General features: G+C 49.8%; 1 protein-coding gene and 1 non-coding gene across 4 annotated transcripts in view; one reads left to right on the top strand and one right to left on the bottom strand.

Annotated features, from left to right (window-relative positions):
• Positions 1–18,154, top strand: part of LOC115109062 (choline transporter-like protein 5-B) — a 100,563-nt gene that overhangs the window by 14,361 nt on the left and 68,048 nt on the right. For all 3 annotated transcript variants that reach the window (XM_029633634.2, XM_029633635.2, XM_029633633.2), the window contains exon 2: positions 5,769–5,817. In XM_029633634.2, the coding sequence (XP_029489494.1) occupies positions 5,769–5,817 (49 nt within the window). The remainder of the gene's footprint in view (positions 1–5,768; positions 5,818–18,154) is intronic.
• Positions 6,726–6,801, bottom strand: trnas-uga (transfer RNA serine (anticodon UGA)). Its single transcript has one exon. It is a non-coding gene; the product is annotated as a tRNA-Ser (tRNA).

Below are 18,154 nucleotides of genomic sequence, written 5' to 3'. Positions count from 1 at the left end.
CACACAGAGTAGAGGAGCCTAGCAGGCACCAGGCAACAGAGCCAACACACAGAGTAGAGGAGCCTAGCAGGCACCAGGCAACAGAGCCAACACACAGAGTAGAGGAGCCTAGCAGGGACCAGGCAACAGAGCCAACACACAGAGTAGAGGGAGCCTAGCAGGCACCAGGCAACAGAGCCAACACACAGAGTAGAGGGAGCCTAGCAGGGACCAGGCAACAGAGCCAACACACAGAGTAGAGGAGCCTAGCAGGCACCAGGCAACAGAGCCAACACACAGAGTAGAGGAGCCTAGCAGGCACCAGGCAACAGAGCCAACACACAGAGTAGAGGAGCCTAGCAGGCACCAGGCAACAGAGCCAACACACAGAGTAGAGGAGCCTAGCAGGCACCAGGCAACAGAGCCAACACACAGAGTAGAGGAGCCTAGCAGGCACCAGGCAACAGAGCCAACACACAGAGTAGAGGAGCCTAGCAGGCACCAGGCAACAGAGCCAACACACAGAGTAGAGGAGCCTAGCAGGCACCAGGCAACAGAGCCAACACACAGAGTAGAGGAGCCTAGCAGGCACCAGGCAACAGAGCCAACACACAGAGTAGAGGAGCCTAGCAGGCACCAGGCAACAGAGCCAACACACAGAGTAGAGGAGCCTAGCAGGCACCAGGCAACAGAGCCAACACACAGAGTAGAGGAGCCTAGCAGGCACCAGGCAACAGAGCCAACACACAGAGTAGAGGAGCCTAGCAGGCACCAGGCAACAGAGCCAACACACAGAGTAGAGGAGCCTAGCAGGCACCAGGCAACAGAGCCAACACACAGAGTAGAGGAGCCTAGCAGGCACCAGGCAACAGAGCCAACACACAGAGTAGAGGAGCCTAGCAGGCACCAGGCAACAGAGCCAACACACAGAGTAGAGGAGCCTAGCAGGCACCAGGCAACAGAGCCAACACACAGAGTAGAGGAGCCTAGCAGGCACCAGGCAACAGAGCCAACACACAGAGTAGAGGAGCCTAGCAGGCACCAGGCAACAGAGCCAACACAGAGAGTAGAGGAGCCTAGCAGGGACCAGGCAACAGAGCCAACACACAGAGTAGAGGAGCCTAGCAGGCAACAGAGCCAACACACAGAGTAGAGGAGCCTAGCAGGCACCAGGCAACAGAGCCAACACACAGAGTAGAGGAGCCTAGCAGGCACCAGGCAACAGAGCCAACACACAGAGTAGAGGAGCCTAGCAGGGACCAGGCAACAGAGCCAACACACAGAGTAGAGGAGCCTAGCAGGGACCAGGCAACAGAGCCAACACACAGAGTAGAGGAGCCTAGCAGGCACCAGGCAACATTAGCCAAAACACTACATTTGCTAACTGCCACAGTATGCCTTGGAGGCATTTTCCAAATGTTGTTGACTACAGCCCTTCATTCAGCCTGACTGACCCCAGCACATCACACATCCACTACTCTCTCTACACTTGTTAAGTCTAAAAACAGCACAGTCGTCAACCAGGGCCGAGTCTACTGGTGGCCCAGTGTTACCGATTTAATGTCAGGCCCCCGGTACTGTATAATGGGACTGAAATCACTTGAGAATCAAAGTAACAGGGCAGGCTACTGTGGTGAGCCAAGCAGTCAAGGAATAAAGCCAAGCAGTCCGGTCTCATAGGTTGTGCCCAATAAGCAAATCCTGGTTTTGTGTGTACTGTAGAATCTATTGCATTTCAGCTACTCATATTGTTGAGTAATGTTCTTAGGTGTTAACTGAGTCCCCTGATAACTTGTGTTTTACGTCCAAGAGAGTATTCAGACAATAGTATGATGAGCCACCCACGCCAAGCTGGTGTCCTCTCTTTACACCCTATAGTTGGCCGGGGCCCACGGCCCCCCATCCGTTCCCCTGTTGGACACTGTGGGGTTTGTCAATGAAGTGGGGAGCGATATTGCAAGCCCTCCCGAAACAATATTCTCCTGCCCCTCGCTGTTGCGCAATCTGTCCTCTCAACATTAGCTTCCCTTCATCTCTGTATGAATTAGCTTCCACAATATCCCCCCCCCCTCCCCCCGTACAGACCAGTCTGTTTTCACCACGATGGATGACAAAGACCAGGGAGCACTCAGTCGTTTGAAATGTTCACACCCTGAGGTCAATGAAAGAGATTTTTCTCTGTATTTAACCTACTTTGCTGCTTGGATCCCGGTCCAACAGATACAGTAGTCAGCTCACAGCCCCCGGCAGCTGGACCTCTAATGTCCTCTGATGTTACTTCATCTAATCTACCTGGCTGCTTGGATCCCGGTCCAACAGATACAGTAGTCAGCTCACAGCCCCCGGCAGCTGGACCTCTAATGTCCTCTGATGTTACTTCATCTAATCTACCTGGCTGCTTGGATCCCGGTCCAACAGATACAGTAGTCAGCTCACAGCCCCCGGCAGCTGGACCTCTAATGTCCTCTGATGTTACTTCATCTAATCTACCTGGCTGCTTGGATCCCGGTCCAACAGATACAGTAGTCAGCTCACAGCCCCCGGCAGCTGGACCTCTAATGATCTCTGATGTTACTTCATCTAATCTACCTGGCTGCTTGGATCCCGGTCCAACAGATACAGTAGTCAGCTCACAGCCCCCAGCAGCTGGACCTCTAATGTCCTCTGATGTTACTTCATCTTATGCTACCTGCTGGCCGCTGGTTTGTAGGAACATCCACCGGGATATACAAACAACAACATGCGCCATGCATATACAGATCAAACCAGTCTCTTACTGCACAGGACCTGGTTTCTAATATCTGCTCTGAAGCCATATATTGCAGGAATTGTCCATGGTGAATTAGTTTGGCCATTTGCCATTGGCAGTTAATTGAACTGGCTTTGAAAGTTCTATTGAAACCTTCTCTATGACCCTGCTGGTGTCCCGGGGTCCATCCCGACATGTTTCACTCATCTAAGGGAAATTTGTAAACATCTGTGTCCGGGTCACACAGATACTAAGGTGTTAGATGGTAGTTAAGGACAATGCGGTTGTTTTGCTGCTTTTGCCTGAAGAAATAGATGGTGTTGCTGTCATGACCTTCATGTCTTGGAACATGGCAGGCTAAATCACCAATTGGTTTGTCACTGCATCATTGATGTCTCATATCTTTATAGCACAGATGTGCATCCGTGTGTCAAACATATGGATGTGGTTTGCCTATTAAAATAACTTGATGTGCTATATAAGGAAATAGCTAACTCAGTAGCCTGGTCCCAGATCTGTTTGTGATGTCTTGTCCTGTGGTCATTGTCATGCAAAACGTGACCAGGCTGTTAACACAACTCTACATCTACGCTCTCTCTTATCTGAATTCCAAGGTTGCTGTAGTCTCCTGCTGACTGCACCTGGTCCTGTGACTCTTTGTCCTTGGCTGAGAGATGCAGATTAATCCTAGAAAATCTCCAAGGTCCCGGGCGTCTTTATTTAGAACCAAAATACAACGTCATTGCGGTAGAGAACAATGGACTGTATACTCAGTGGGTTGGAGGAGCACAGCGTCTCTGGCACAGGGGGGTTATGGGTCCAAGTCCTTTGAATGTCTACTTTTACATTTCGCTTTGCATAAATAACTAATGACCTCCTCCGAATGTGATGCCTGAATGTCAGGACAGTGCTGATGGAGACAATGTCTTCACCCGGAAATGTTGAACACTTCAGCCACGTGATTGATCGTCAACATGAGAGCGTTGCCATGTATCTTTCTCACTCTCTCTCTCTCAGCCAATGACACCCAGTGATTCATGAGTGCTCAGTGAGGAGGCCAAGTGCGTAGTACAGTGTCCCCGGTGCTGGGTTCTGCCAAGTGGGCTGTATCTCTGAGAGCAGAAGCAGGCCTTCAGAGACAGATGGGAGATAGGCCCACTCATGTTGCTCTGAGAAATTACACTCTCTATGTGATGATGAATGTGCTCACAGGAACAGTTCATACTGCAACTCCACATGGACACCGGAAAACATATACAGCACACATACAAACACACGTTGGGAAGTGGACGTGGACACACTCTCACACACTGAAGCAGGCACGAACACATACACATAGTAGCTTGGCATCATCTTAGCATCTCAGTACTGCTACACAGGATGCGGCACAAATGGCACACCTCTACTTAGTCTACTACATTTGTACCGGTAGGAAGTTATGCACTGTTAGGGGAATAGGGTGCCATTTGGACTGAAGATACAGGGAGGAGCTGTGAACTGAACTAGTTAGTGCCCTCCCAGGCAGTTGGATGTTACGCTTATTGCCGGACCAGACCAGACACAATTCTATGTCTACTGGTAGATGTGTTGTTGTTTCACTTCCTCTCATTGATCACCGTTCCTGTCAGTAAGACCAGGTGCAGCTACTGTATGTTACCGTTTTTAAACACTTTATTTCTCCTCTGTAGTCTACATTCAATAACTTCTCTGTTGATCTCATGCAGTGCTGTGAAAAAGTATTTGCCCCCTTTTTAATTTTCTCTACTTGTTTGCGTATTATTGATACTGAATGTTATCAGATCTTCAACCCAAACCTAATATTAGATAAATGGACCCTGAGTGAACAAATAACACAATGATTACATACTTTGATTTATTTCCTAAACAAAGTTATGCAACACCCAGTGCCCCTGTGTGAAAAAGTAATTGCCCCCTTACTCTCAACAACTGATTGTGTCACCTTTAGCTGCAATGACTCCAACCAAACACTTCCTGTAGTTGTTGATCAGTCTCTCACGTCTCTGTGGAGTAAGTTTGGCGCACTTGTTCATGCAGAACTGCTGTAACTCAGCAACATTTGTGGGTTTTCAAGCATGAACTGCTCATTTCAAGTCCTGCAACAACATTTCAATTGGGATTAGGTCTGGACTTCGACTAGGCCATTCCAAAACTTCAAATGTGTTGCTATTTCACAATTTTAATGTAGACTTTATTGTGTGTTTTTGGATCATTGTCTTGCTACATGACCCAGCTGTGTTTCAGCTCCGATGGAAGGCTTGACATTCTCCTGTAGAATTCTCTGATACAGAGCAGAATTCATGGGTCCTTCTATTAAGGCAAGTCATCCAGGTCCTGAGGCAGCAAAGCATCTCCAAACATCAAACTACCACCAGAATGCTTAACCGTTGGTATAAGGTTCTTACTGTGGGATGCAGTGTTTGGTTTTCACCAGGCATAATTGGACCCATGCCATCCAAAAAGTGATACTTTTTCCTCATCTGTCCATAGAGCATTCTTCCAGGAGTCTTGAGTCTTGATGTTCATCCAGGTGCTTTTCAGCAAACATGAGTCAACTTTTTGGATGAGATGGGTCCCATTTATGTCTGGCGAAAGACCAAATTCCACAGTAAGATGTGAGAGACTGATAAGCAACTACAGGAAGTGTTTGGTTGCAGTCATTTCAGCTAAAGGTGACACAACCAGTTATTGAGGGAGCAATAACTTTTTAACACAGGGGAATTGGATGTTGCATAACTTTGTTCATCAAATAAACAAGTAAAAAAAAAAGTGTATTTGTAAACTCAGGTTCCCTTTCTCTAATATTACATTTTGGGTGAAGAATCAAAAATATACAAAAATAGAGTAAATCAGAAAAGTGTCAAATACTTGTTCACTGTACATGTAAATTGTCTTAGCAATATTATAGACTTCCCTGTTTCTAAGCCGAGTAGTTCTCCGAGACACCGTTGTGTTGCATGTTAGAGGTAACAGACTCTTGGTTTATGAATGGTAACCACTCTATGATCTGCTTCCCTTACAGGTGAACCACGCAACTTTGACCCGAGCTTCAGAGGACCTATCCATAACAGGTACTGTACTCACTGGTCAACTCCAACTTCCCATGCATGTTTATTTAGACTTTTACAGCTGAAGAAGCTACGGAGACATTACGTTTACATGTTAGTTATTGATCAGACGCTCTTATCCAGAGCGACTTACAGTAGTGAGTCATTTAGCAGACACTCTTATCCAGAGCGACTTACAGTAGTGAGTCATTTAGCAGACACTCTTATCCAGAGCGACTTACAGTAGTGAGTCATTTAGCAGACACTCTTATCCAGAGCGACTTACAGAAGTGAGTCATTTAGTAAACACTCTTATCCAGAGAGACTTACAGTAGTGAGTCATTTAGCAGACACTCTTATCCAGAGCGACTTACAGTAGTGAGTCATTTAGCAGACACTCTTATCCAGAGAGACTTACAGTAGTGAGTCATTTAGCAGACACTCTTATCCAGAGAGACTTACAGTAGTGAGTCATTTAGCAGACACTCTTATCCAGAGCGACTTACAGTAGTGAGTCATTTAGCAAACACTCTTATCCAGAGCGACTTACAGTAGTGAGTCATTTAGCAGACACTCTTATCCAGAGCGACTTACAGTAGTGAGTCATTTAGCAGACACTCTTATCCAGAGCGACTTACAGTAGTGAGTCATTTAGCAGACACTCTTATCCAGAGCGACTTACAGTAGTGAGTCATTTAGCAAACACTCTTATCCAGAGCGACTTACAGTAGTGAGTCATTTAGCAGACACTCTTATCCAGAGAGACTTACAGTAGTGAGTCATTTAGCAGACACTCTTATCCAGAGCGACTTACATTAGTGAGTCATTTAGCAGACACTCTTATCCAGAGCGACTTACAGTAGTGAGTAATTTAGCAGACATTCTTATCGAGAGCGACTTACAGTAGTGAGTGCATACATTGTCATTCGCATTGGTCCCCCGTGGGAATCAAACCCACAACCCTGGTATTTCAAGTGCCATGCTCTACCAACTGAGCCACACGGGACCAGACATGTACAGTAATAAGCTGCATGATGGATGTTCAGCAGCCTATAGACAGGAGGCCTAGATTCTTCTTTACAAAAGTGTTATTTTTTCTCTCCTTTTTTCTCTGCCCCAAAGATATGCCTATAGTCATCTTGTAAAACGGACCTAGAATGTAATTGTGCTTTTAGAACCACACTGTTTCATAAGCTTCTTCGCGTGTCAACACATTGATCGTTTGTCAGGCAGTGTTAATCGAGAGCGGCTGAGGGCTGGCAGGTCTCTTTGCTACATCACACAGATCATTGGCTATTAGTCACATGGTGGTCTGGAGTTTACACACTCACATATCATAGGGAGTTTAGCGTGTTAACTGCAATATAAGATCCTCCTTTGACATATTTTCATTTAACAAGGAAGCAGTCAGAGGTTGAATGTTTGATCTTTACCTGGTCCATTGACCAATGCCATGTTGCTATGTCTTGTTTGCATTTGTTTGGCTCTCACTTGACTATGTCATCTCAATAGACAACACAGTAAACAACATTGGTAACTTAGTATGCAGCTGCGTATGTCTGATAGCCTTTCAAAGTTGTGCTTATTCTCTTTGGACCACTGAAGCGTATCATTACTTCATACTGTAGAATATATTCAAGACCAGTTTCTCTATCCCACCCTCTCCATCTCCTCTCTATCCCACCCTCTCCATCTCCTCTCTATCCCACCCTCTCCATCTCCTCTCTATCCCACCCTCTCCATCTCCTCTCTATCCCTCCATCTCCTCTCCATCCCACCCTCTCCATCTCCTCTCTATCCCACCCTCTCCATCTCCTCTCTATCCCACCCTCACCATCTCCTCTCTATCCCACCCTCACCATCTCCTCTCTATCCCACCCTCTCCATCTCCTCTCTATCCCACCCTCTCCATCTCCTCTCTATCCCACCCTCTCCATCTCCTCTCTATCCCACCCTCTCCATCTCCTCTCTATCCCTCCATCTCCTCTCCATCCCACCCTCTCCATCTCCTCTCTATCCCACCCTCTCCATCTCCTCTCTATCCCACCCTCACCATCTCCTCTCTATCCCACCCTCACCATCTCCTCTCTATCCCACCCTCTCCATCTCCTCTCTATCCCACCCTCTCCATCTCCTCTCTATCCCACCCTATCCATCTCCTCTCTATCCCACCCTCACCATCTCCTCTCTATCCCACCCTCTCCATCTCCTCTCTATCCCACCCTCTCCATCTCCTCTCTATCCCACCCTCTCCATCTCCTCTCTATCCCACCCTCTCCATCTCCTCTCTATCCCACCCTCTCCATCTCCTCTCGATCCCCACCTCCATCTCCTCTCGATCCCACCTCTCCATGTCCTCTCTATCTCACCCTCTCCATCTCCTCTCTATCCCACCCTCTCCATCTCCTCTCTATCCCACCCTCTCCATCTCCTCTCTAACCCACCCTCACCATCTCCTCTCTATCCCACCCTCTCCATCTCCTCTCTATCCCACCCTCTCCATCTCCTCTCTATCCCACCCTCTCCATCTCCTCTCTATCCCACCCTCTCCATCTCCTCTCTATCCCACCCTCTCCATCTCCTCTCTATCCCACCCTCTCCATCTCCTCTCTATCCCACCCTCTCCATCTCCTCTCTATCCCACCATCTCCTCTCTATCCCACCATCTCCTCTCTATCCCACCCTCTCCATATCCTCTCTATCCCACCCTCTCCATATCCTCTCTATCCCACCCTCTCCATCTCCTCTCTATCCCACCCTCACCACCTCCTCTCTATCCCACCCTCTCCATATCCTCTCTCTCTATCCCACCCTCTCCATATCCTCTCTATCCCACCCTCTCCATATCCTCTCTATCCCACCCTCTCCATATCCTCTCTATCCCACCCTCTCCATCTCCTCTCTATCTCCTCTCTATCCCTCCATCTCCTCTCTATCCCACCCTCTCCATATCCTCTCTATCCCACCCTCTCCATCTCCTCTCTATCCCACCCTCTCCATCTCCTCTCTATCCCACCCTCTCTATCTCCTCTCTATCCCACCCTCTCCATCTCCTCTCTATCCCACCCTCTCCATATCCTCTCTATCCCACCCTCTCCATATCCTCTCTATCCCACCCTCTCCATCTCCTCTCTATCTCCTCTCTATCCCTCCATCTCCTCTCTATCCCACCCTCTCCATATCCTCTCTATCCCACCCTCTCCATCTCCTCTCTATCTCCTCTCTATCCCTCCATCTCCTCTCTATCCCACCCTCTCCATATCCTCTCTATCCCACCCTCTCCATCTCCTCTCTATCCCACCCTCTCCATATCCTCTCTATCCCACCCTCTCCATATCCTCTCTATCCCACCCTCTCCATATCCTCTCTATCCCACCCTCTCCATATCCTCTCTATCCCACCCTCTCCATATCCTCTCTATCCCACCCTCTCCATATCCTCTCTATCCCACCCTCTCCATATCCTCTCTATCCCACCCTCTCCATATCCTCTCTATCCCACCCTCTCCATATCCTCTCTATCCCACCCTCTCCATATCCTCTCTATCCCACCCTCTCCATATCCTCTCTATCCCACCCTCTCCATCTCCTCTCTATCCCACCCTCTCCATATCCTCTCTATCCCACCCTCTCCATCTCCTCTCTATCCCACCCTCTCCATATCCTCTCTATCCCACCCTCTCCATATCCTCTCTATCCCACCCTCTCCATATCCTCTCTATCCCACCCTCCATCTCCTCCATCTCCTCTCTATCCCACCCTCTCCATATCCTCTCTATCCCACCCTCACCATCTCCTCTCTATCCCACCCTCTCTATCTCCTCTCTATCCCACCCTCTCCATCTCCTCTCTATCCCACCCTCTCCATATCCTCTATATCCCACCCTCTCCATATCCTCTCTATCCCACCCTCTCCATCTCCTCTCTATCTCCTCTCTATCCCTCCATCTCCTCTCTATCCCACCCTCTCCATATCCTCTCTATCCCACCCTCTCCATCTCCTCTCTATCCCACCCTCTCCATCTCCTCTCTATCCCACCCTCACCATCTCCTCTCTATCCCACCCTCTCCATATCTCCTCTCTATCCCACCCTCTCCATCTCCTCTCTATCCCACCCTCTCCATATCCTCTCTATCCCACCCTCTCCATATCCTCTCTATCCCACCCTCTCCATCTCTATCTCCTCTCTCTCTATCTCCTCTCTATCCCTCCATCTCCTCTCTATCCCACCCTCTCCATCTCCTCTCTATCCCACCCTCTCCATCTCCTCTCTATCTCCTCTCTATCCCACCCTCTCCATATCCTCTCTATCCCACCCTCTCCATCTCCTCTCGATCCCACCCTCTCCATATCCTCTCTATCCCACCCTCTCCATATCCTCTCTATCCCACCCTCTCCATATCCTCTCTATCCCACCCTCTCCATATCCTCTCTATCCCACCCTCTCCATATCCTCTCTATCCCACCCTCTCCATATCCTCTCTATCCCACCCTCTCCATATCCTCTCTATCCCACCCTCTCCATCTCCTCTCTATCCCACCCTCTCCATATCCTCTCTATCCCACCCTCTCCATATCCTCTCTATCCCACCCTCTCCATATCCTCTCTATCCCACCCTCTCCATATCCTCTCTATACCACCCTCTCTATCTCCTCTCTATCCCACCCTCTCCATCTCCTCTCTATCCCACCCTCTCCATATCCTCTCTATCCCACCCTCTCCATATCCTCTCTATCCCACCCTCTCCATCTCCTCTCTATCTCCTCTCTATCCCTCCATCTCCTCTCTATCCCACCCTCTCCATATCCTCTCTATACCACCCTCTCCATCTCCTCTCTATCCCACCCTCTCCATCTCCTCTCTATCCCACCCTCACCATCTCCTCTCTATCCCACCCTCACCATCTCCTCTCTATCCCACCCTCTCTATCTCCTCTCTATCCCACCCTCTCCATCTCCTCTCTATCCCACCCTCTCCATATCCTCTCTATCCCACCCTCTCATATCCTCTCTATCCCACCCTCTCCATCTCCTCTCTATCTCCTCTCTATCCCTCCATCTCCTCTCTATCCCACCCTCTCCATCTCCTCTCTATCCCACCCTCTCCATCTCCTCTCTATCTCCTCTCTATCCCACCCTCTCCATATCCTCTCTATCCCACCCTCTCCATCTCCTCTCGATCCCACCCTCTCCATATCCTCTCTATCCCACCCTCTCCATATCCTCTCTATCCCACCCTCTCCACCCTCCTCCATCCCACCCTCTCCATATCCCATCCTCTCCATATCCCATCCCTCTCCATATCCTCTCTATCCCACCCTCTCCATATCCTCTCTATCCCACCCTCTCCATATCCTCTCTATCCCACCCTCTCCATATCCTCTCTATCCCACCCTCTCCATATCCTCTCTATCCCACCCTCTCCATATCCTCTCTATCCCACCCTCTCCATCTCCTCTCTATCCCACCCTCTCCATATCCTCTCTATCCCACCCTCTCCATCTCCTCTCTATCCCACCCTCTCCATATCCTCTCTATCCCACCCTCTCCATCTCCTCTCTATCCCACCCTCTCCATATCCTCTCTATCCCACCCTCACCATCTCCTCTCTATCCCACCCTCTCTATCTCCTCTCTATCCCACCCTCTCCATCTCCTCTCTATCCCACCCTCTCCATATCCTCTCTATCCCACCCTCTCCATATCCTCTCTATCCCACCCTCTCCATCTCCTCTCTATCTCCTCTCTATCCCTCCATCTCCTCTCTATCCCACCCTCTCCATATCCTCTCTATCCCACCCTCTCCATCTCCTCTCTATCCCACCCTCTCCATCTCCTCTCTATCCCACCCTCACCATCTCCTCTCTATCCCACCCTCTCCATCTCCTCTCTATCTCCTCTCTATCCCTCCATCTCCTCTCTATCCCACCCTCTCCATCTCTCTCTATCCCACCCTCTCCACCCTCTCCATCTCCTCTCTATCCCTCCTCTCCTCTCCCCACCCTCTCCATCTCCTCTCTATCCCACCCTCTCCATCTCCTCTCTATCCCACCCTCTCCATATCCTCTCTATCCCACCCTCTCCATATCCTCTCTATCCCACCCTCTCCATATCCTCTCTATCCCACCCTCTCCATATCCTCTCTATCCCACCCTCTCCATATCCTCTCTATCCCACCCTCTCCATATCCTCTCTATCCCACCCTCTCCATATCCTCTCTATCCCACCCTCTCCATATCCTCTCTATCCCACCCTCTCCATCTCCTCTCTATCCTCTCTATCCCTCCCTCTCCATATCCCATCTCTATCCCACCCTCTCCATATCCTCTCTATCCCACCCTCTCCATATCCTCTCTATCCCACCCTCTCCATATCCTCTCTATCCCACCCTCTCCATATCCTCTCTATCCCACCCTCTCCATATCCTCTCTATCCCACCCTCTCCATATCCTCTCTATCCCACCCTCTCCATATCCTCTCTATCCCACCCTCTCCATATCCTCTCTATCCCACCCTCTCCATATCCTCTCTATCCACCCTCTCCATCCTCTCTATCCCACCCTCTCCATATCCTCTCTATCCCACCCTCTCCATATCCTCTCTATCCCACCCTCTCCATATCCTCTCTATCCCACCCTCTCCATATCCTCTCTATCCCACCCTCTCCATCTCCTCTCCATCTCCTCTCTATCCCACCCTCCATATCCTCTCTATCCCACCCTCTCCATATCCTCTCTATCCCACCCCTCTCCATATCCTCTCTATCCCACCCTCTCCATATCCTCTCTATCCCACCCTCTCCATCTCCTCTCTATCCCACCCTCTCCATCTCCTCTCTATCCCACCCTCTCCATATCCTCTCTATCCCACCCTCTCCATATCCTCTCTATCCCACCCTCTCCATATCCTCTCTATCCCACCCTCTCCATATCCTCTCTATCCCACCCTCTCCATATCCTCTCTATCCCACCCTCTCCATATCCTCTCTATCCCACCCTCTCCATCTCCTCTCTATCCCACCCTCTCCATCTCCTCTCTATCCCACCCTCTCCATCTCCTCTCTATCCCACCCTCTCCATATCCTCTCTATCCCACCCTCTCCATCTCCTCTCTATCCCACCCTCTCCATCTCCTCTCTATCCCACCCTCTCCATCTCCTCTCTATCCCACCCTCTCCATCTCCTCTCTATCCCACCCTCTCCATATCCTCTCTATCCCACCCTCTCCATATCCTCTCTATCCCACCCTCTCCATCTCCTCTCTATCCCTCATCCCTCCATCTCTATCCCACCCTCTCTATCTCCTCTCTATCCCACCCTCTCCATCTCCTCTCTATCCCACCCTCTCCATATCCTCTCTATCCCACCCTCTCCATATCCTCTCTATCCCACCCTCTCCATCTCCTCTCTATCTCCTCTCTATCCCTCCATCTCCTCTCTATCCCACCCTCTCCATATCCTCTCTATCCCACCCTCTCCATCTCCTCTCTATCCCACCCTCTCCATCTCCTCTCTATCCCACCCTCACCATCTCCTCTCTATCCCACCCTCTCTATCTCCTCTCTATCCCACCCTCTCCATCTCCTCTCTATCCCACCCTCTCCATATCCTCTCTATCCCACCCTCTCCATATCCTCTCTATCCCACCCTCTCCATCTCCTCTCTATCCCTCCATCTCCTCTCTATCCCTCCATCTCCTCTCTATCCCACCCTCTCCATCTCCTCTCTCTATCCCACCCTCTCCATCTCCTCTCTATCCCACCCTCTCCATCTCCTCTCTATCCCACCCTCTCCATCTCCTCTCTATCCCACCCTCTCCATCTCCTCTCTATCCCACCCTCTCCATATCCTCTCTCTCCACCCTCTCACCCTCTCCTCTCCTCTCTCCCTATCTCCTCTCTATCCCTCTCCATCTCCTCTCTATCCCACCCTCTCCATCTCCTCTCTATCCCACCCATCCCTCTCCATATCTCCATCTCTATCCCACCCTCTCCATATCCTCTCTATCCCACCCTCTCCATATCCTCTCTCTATCCCACCCTCTCCATATCCTCTCTATCCCACCCTCTCCATATCCTCTCTATCCCACCCTCTCCATATCCTCTCTATCCCACCCTCTCCTCTATCCCACCCTCCATCTCTATCCCACCCTCTCCATATCCTCTCTATCCCACCCTCTCCATATCCTCTCTATCCCACCCTCTCCATATCCTCTCTATCCCACCCTCTCCATATCCTCTCTATCCCACCCTCTCCATATCCTCTCTATCCCACCCTCTCCATATCCTCTCTATCCCACCCTCTCCATATCCTCTCTATCCCACCCTCTCCATATCCTCTCTATCCCACCCTCTCCATCTCCTCTCTATCCCACCCTCTCCATATCCTCTCTATCCCACCCTCACCATCTCCTCTCTATCCCACCCTCTCTATCTCCTCTCTATCCCACCCTCTCCATCTCCTCTCTATCCCACCCTCTCCATATCCTCTCTATCCCACCCTCTCCATATCCTCTCTATCCCACCCTCTCCATCTCTCTCTCTATCTCCTCTCTATCCCTCCATCTCCTCTCTATCCCACCCTCTCCATCTCCTCTCTATCCCACCCTCTCCATCTCCTCTCTATCTCCTCTCTATCCCACCCTCTCCATATCCTCTCTATCCCACCCTCTCCATCTCCTCTCGATCCCACCCTCTCCATATCCTCTCTATCCCACCCTCTCCATATCCTCTCTATCCCACCCTCTCCATATCCTCTCTATCCCACCCTCTCCATATCCTCTCTATCCCACCCTCTCCATATCCTCTCTATCCCACCCTCTCCATATCCTCTCTATCCCACCCTCTCCATATCCTCTCTATCCCACCCTCTCCATATCCTCTCTATCCCACCCTCTCCATATCCTCTCTATCCCACCCTCTCCATATCCTCTCTATCCCACCCTCTCCATATCCTCTCTATCCCACCCTCTCCATATCCTCTCTATCCCACCCTCTCCATCTCCTCTCTATCCCACCCTCTCCATATCCTCTCTATCCCACCCTCTCCATCTCCTCTCTATCCCACCCTCTCCATATCCTCTCTATCCCACCCTCTCCATCTCCTCTCTATCCCACCCTCTCCATATCCTCTCTATCCCACCCTCTCTATCTCCTCTCTATCCCACCCTCTCTATCTCCTCTCTATCCCACCCTCTCCATCTCCTCTCTATCCCACCCTCTCCATATCCTCTCTATCCCACCCTCTCCATATCCTCTCTATCCCACCCTCTCCATCTCCTCTCTATCTCCTCTCTATCCCTCCATCTCCTCTCTATCCCACCCTCTCCATATCCTCTCTATCCCACCCTCTCCATCTCCTCTCTATCCCACCCTCTCCATCTCCTCTCTATCCCACCCTCACCATCTCCTCTCTATCCCACCCTCTCTATCTCCTCTCTATCCCACCCTCTCCATCTCCTCTCTATCCCACCCTCTCCATCTCCTCTCTATCCCACCCTCTCCATATCCTCTCTATCCCACCCTCTCCATATCCTCTCTATCCCACCCTCTCCATCTCCTCTCTATCTCCTCTCTATCCCTCCATCTCCTCTCTATCCCACCCTCTCCATCTCCTCTCTATCCCACCCTCTCCATCTCCTCTCTATCTCCTCTCTATCCCACCCTCTCCATCTCCTCTCTATCCCACCCTCTCCATCTCCTCTCTATCCCACCCTCTCCATATCCTCTCTATCCCACCCTCTCCATATCCTCTCTATCCCACCCTCTCCATCTCCTCTCTATCTCCTCTCTATCCCTCCATCTCCTCTCTATCCCACCCTCTCCATCTCCTCTCTATCCCACCCTCTCCATCTACTCTCTATCTCCTCTCTATCCCACCCTCTCCATATCCTCTCTATCCCACCCTCTCCATCTCCTCTCGATCCCACCCTCTCCATATCCTCTCTATCCCACCCTCTCCATATCCTCTCTATCCCACCCTCTCCATATCCTCTCTATCCCACCCTCTCCATATCCTCTCTATCCCACCCTCTCCATATCCTCTCTATCCCACCCTCTCCATATCCTCTCTATCCCACCCTCTCCATATCCTCTCTATCCCACCCTCTCCATCTCCTCTCTATCCCACCCTCTCCATATCCTCTCTATCCCACCCTCTCCATATCCTCTCTATCCCACCCTCTCCATATCCTCTCTATCCCACCCTCTCCATATCCTCTCTATCCCACCCTCTCCATATCCTCTCTATCCCACCCTCTCCATATCCTCTCTATCCCACCCTCTCCATATCCTCTCTATCCCACCCTCTCCATATCCTCTCTATCCCACCCTCTCCATATCCTCTCTATCCCACCCTCTCCATATCCTCTCTATCCCACCCTCTCCATATCCTCTCTATCCCACCCTCTCCATATCCTCTCTATCCCACCCTCTCCATCTCCTCTCTATCCCACCCTCTCCATCTCCTCTCTATCCCACCCTCTCCATCTCCTCTCTATCCCACCCTCTCCATCTCCTCTCTATCCCACCCTCTCCATCTCCTCTCTATCCCACCCTCTCCATCTCCTCTCTATCCCACCCTCTCCATCTCCTCTCCATTTTTTTTATTTATTTTACCTTTATTTAACCAGGCAAGTCAGTTAAGAACAAATTCTTATTTTCAATGATGGCCTGGGAACAGTGGGTTAACTGCCTGTTCTATCCCAACCTCTCCATCTCCTCTCTATCCCAACCTCTCCATCTCCTCTCTATCCCACCCTCTCCATCTCCTCTCTATCCCACCTTCTCCATCTCCTCTCTATCCCACCTTCTCCATCTCCTCTCTATCCCACCTTCTCCATCTCCTCTCTATCCCACCTTCTCCATCTCCTCTCTATCCCACCTTCTCCATCTCCTCTCTATCCCACCCTTTCCAGCTCGTATACCTCCTACATCTGTGTGGACTGAGTGAAGGCACTTTTATGTTTCTCTTGCTTGTAGGCTATTTTAATGAGAACTGGGAGAGAAGTGAAGCTCACTGCCTAAATGAAGTCCATACCTGTGGTTAACAGTTCTCCAAAAAGTAGAAAAAATGTGCATATATATAGCTTTCTGACTAATTCTGCCTACAATTATCCTGTTGTACGAGCAGCATGTCAATCTGTAAAGTACGTCTGAATAATGTATGAATTGAAATAATGTAATTGACAGTGAACAGTGGACTGCGCGTCTTTTTAGTCAAGGCAGGAAAGTAATATTTTTTTTTTTTAAACATTCAAAACCGTCCTGCCTTCCATTGCTATCCCTGTTGGCTCTCCAGATGGTTAGACATTTCCCAGTGTGCTCCAGCATGTTGGAATCCACTATTTCTCCCCCTTTCTCCAAAACCCTCTCCCTGTTAATTCTCATTGTGCTGGAGACAGGTGGCCGGTGGTGACACACCAGAATGGTACCCAGGCTACTCTGTAGCAGCGTCTAACCAGTTATCACCACCACAGCCATGGCTCCCTAAGTGGAGTGAGCTTTACGAATAATACACACAGCTTCACATGGCATTGCAAGAATACCAGCCAGTATTCATTGCTTCACAGCACGTAGACTAGCAGCACACACAAACACCAACCCAGCAGGTGGAAAGAACTTGTTCTAGCCGATTGGCTTTTGGTTCAGATATGGGGGAGATCTAAGGCAGGCCAGGTTTTGAAATCAGAATGGGTTTAGACTAGGACAGGAATTTGACAGTGGACCACATTTGCATTCCAGCTGCGTTTGCTTCTCATAGATAAAAGAGACTATGTTTTTCTTCTCTCCTTTGGCATCTTCCTTTCAGCGTTCACCTTTGAATGACTCAAAGGTGGTTATTTGTTATTATCTGTGTTGTGCCAGTTTTGCCTTTGCCTTACGGAGGTAATTTCTAGGCCCTGTGGGGGTTGGTTAGAAGACAGTGAAGACTGACCTCACAGTAAGGCAGTGAAGAGGTGTTAGAAGGTCTGCCTCGGAGTCCCACCCCCTGGATCTCACCGACTAATCACCCATAATTCCTAGCTACCCGCTGGTCCACTGCATTACCTGACTCAACTACTAACAGCTCTTGTTCCTTGCCTTGAATGAAATGAAAAAGTAGTCCCTCATCTCTTTTTAATACAGTGTTTAATATTAGAGCAGGCAGTGCCTGAGGTGGCGTAGCTCCACTTCACACTGTATCAAATTAACCGTCTCTACAGGAACTGTCTCTACAGGAAGTCTCTACAGGAATCTAGTCAGTGTGATGGAGTTCTGCCTCAACTCCCTTTGTCTGGGTCTGTTTTCAAAATGTGGCATAGCCTTTGAAGTCTGAGTTCCATAACCATCACGCTATAGACATGCCATTCTTTGAGTCTCTGCC

This window comes from Oncorhynchus nerka, linkage group LG25 (genome assembly GCF_034236695.1).
Source record: "Oncorhynchus nerka isolate Pitt River linkage group LG25, Oner_Uvic_2.0, whole genome shotgun sequence".
NCBI lineage: Eukaryota > Metazoa > Chordata > Actinopteri > Salmoniformes > Salmonidae > Oncorhynchus > Oncorhynchus nerka.
The sequence above is the reverse complement of the archived record's forward strand: the minus strand, read 5'-3'. Positions and strand labels throughout refer to the sequence as shown.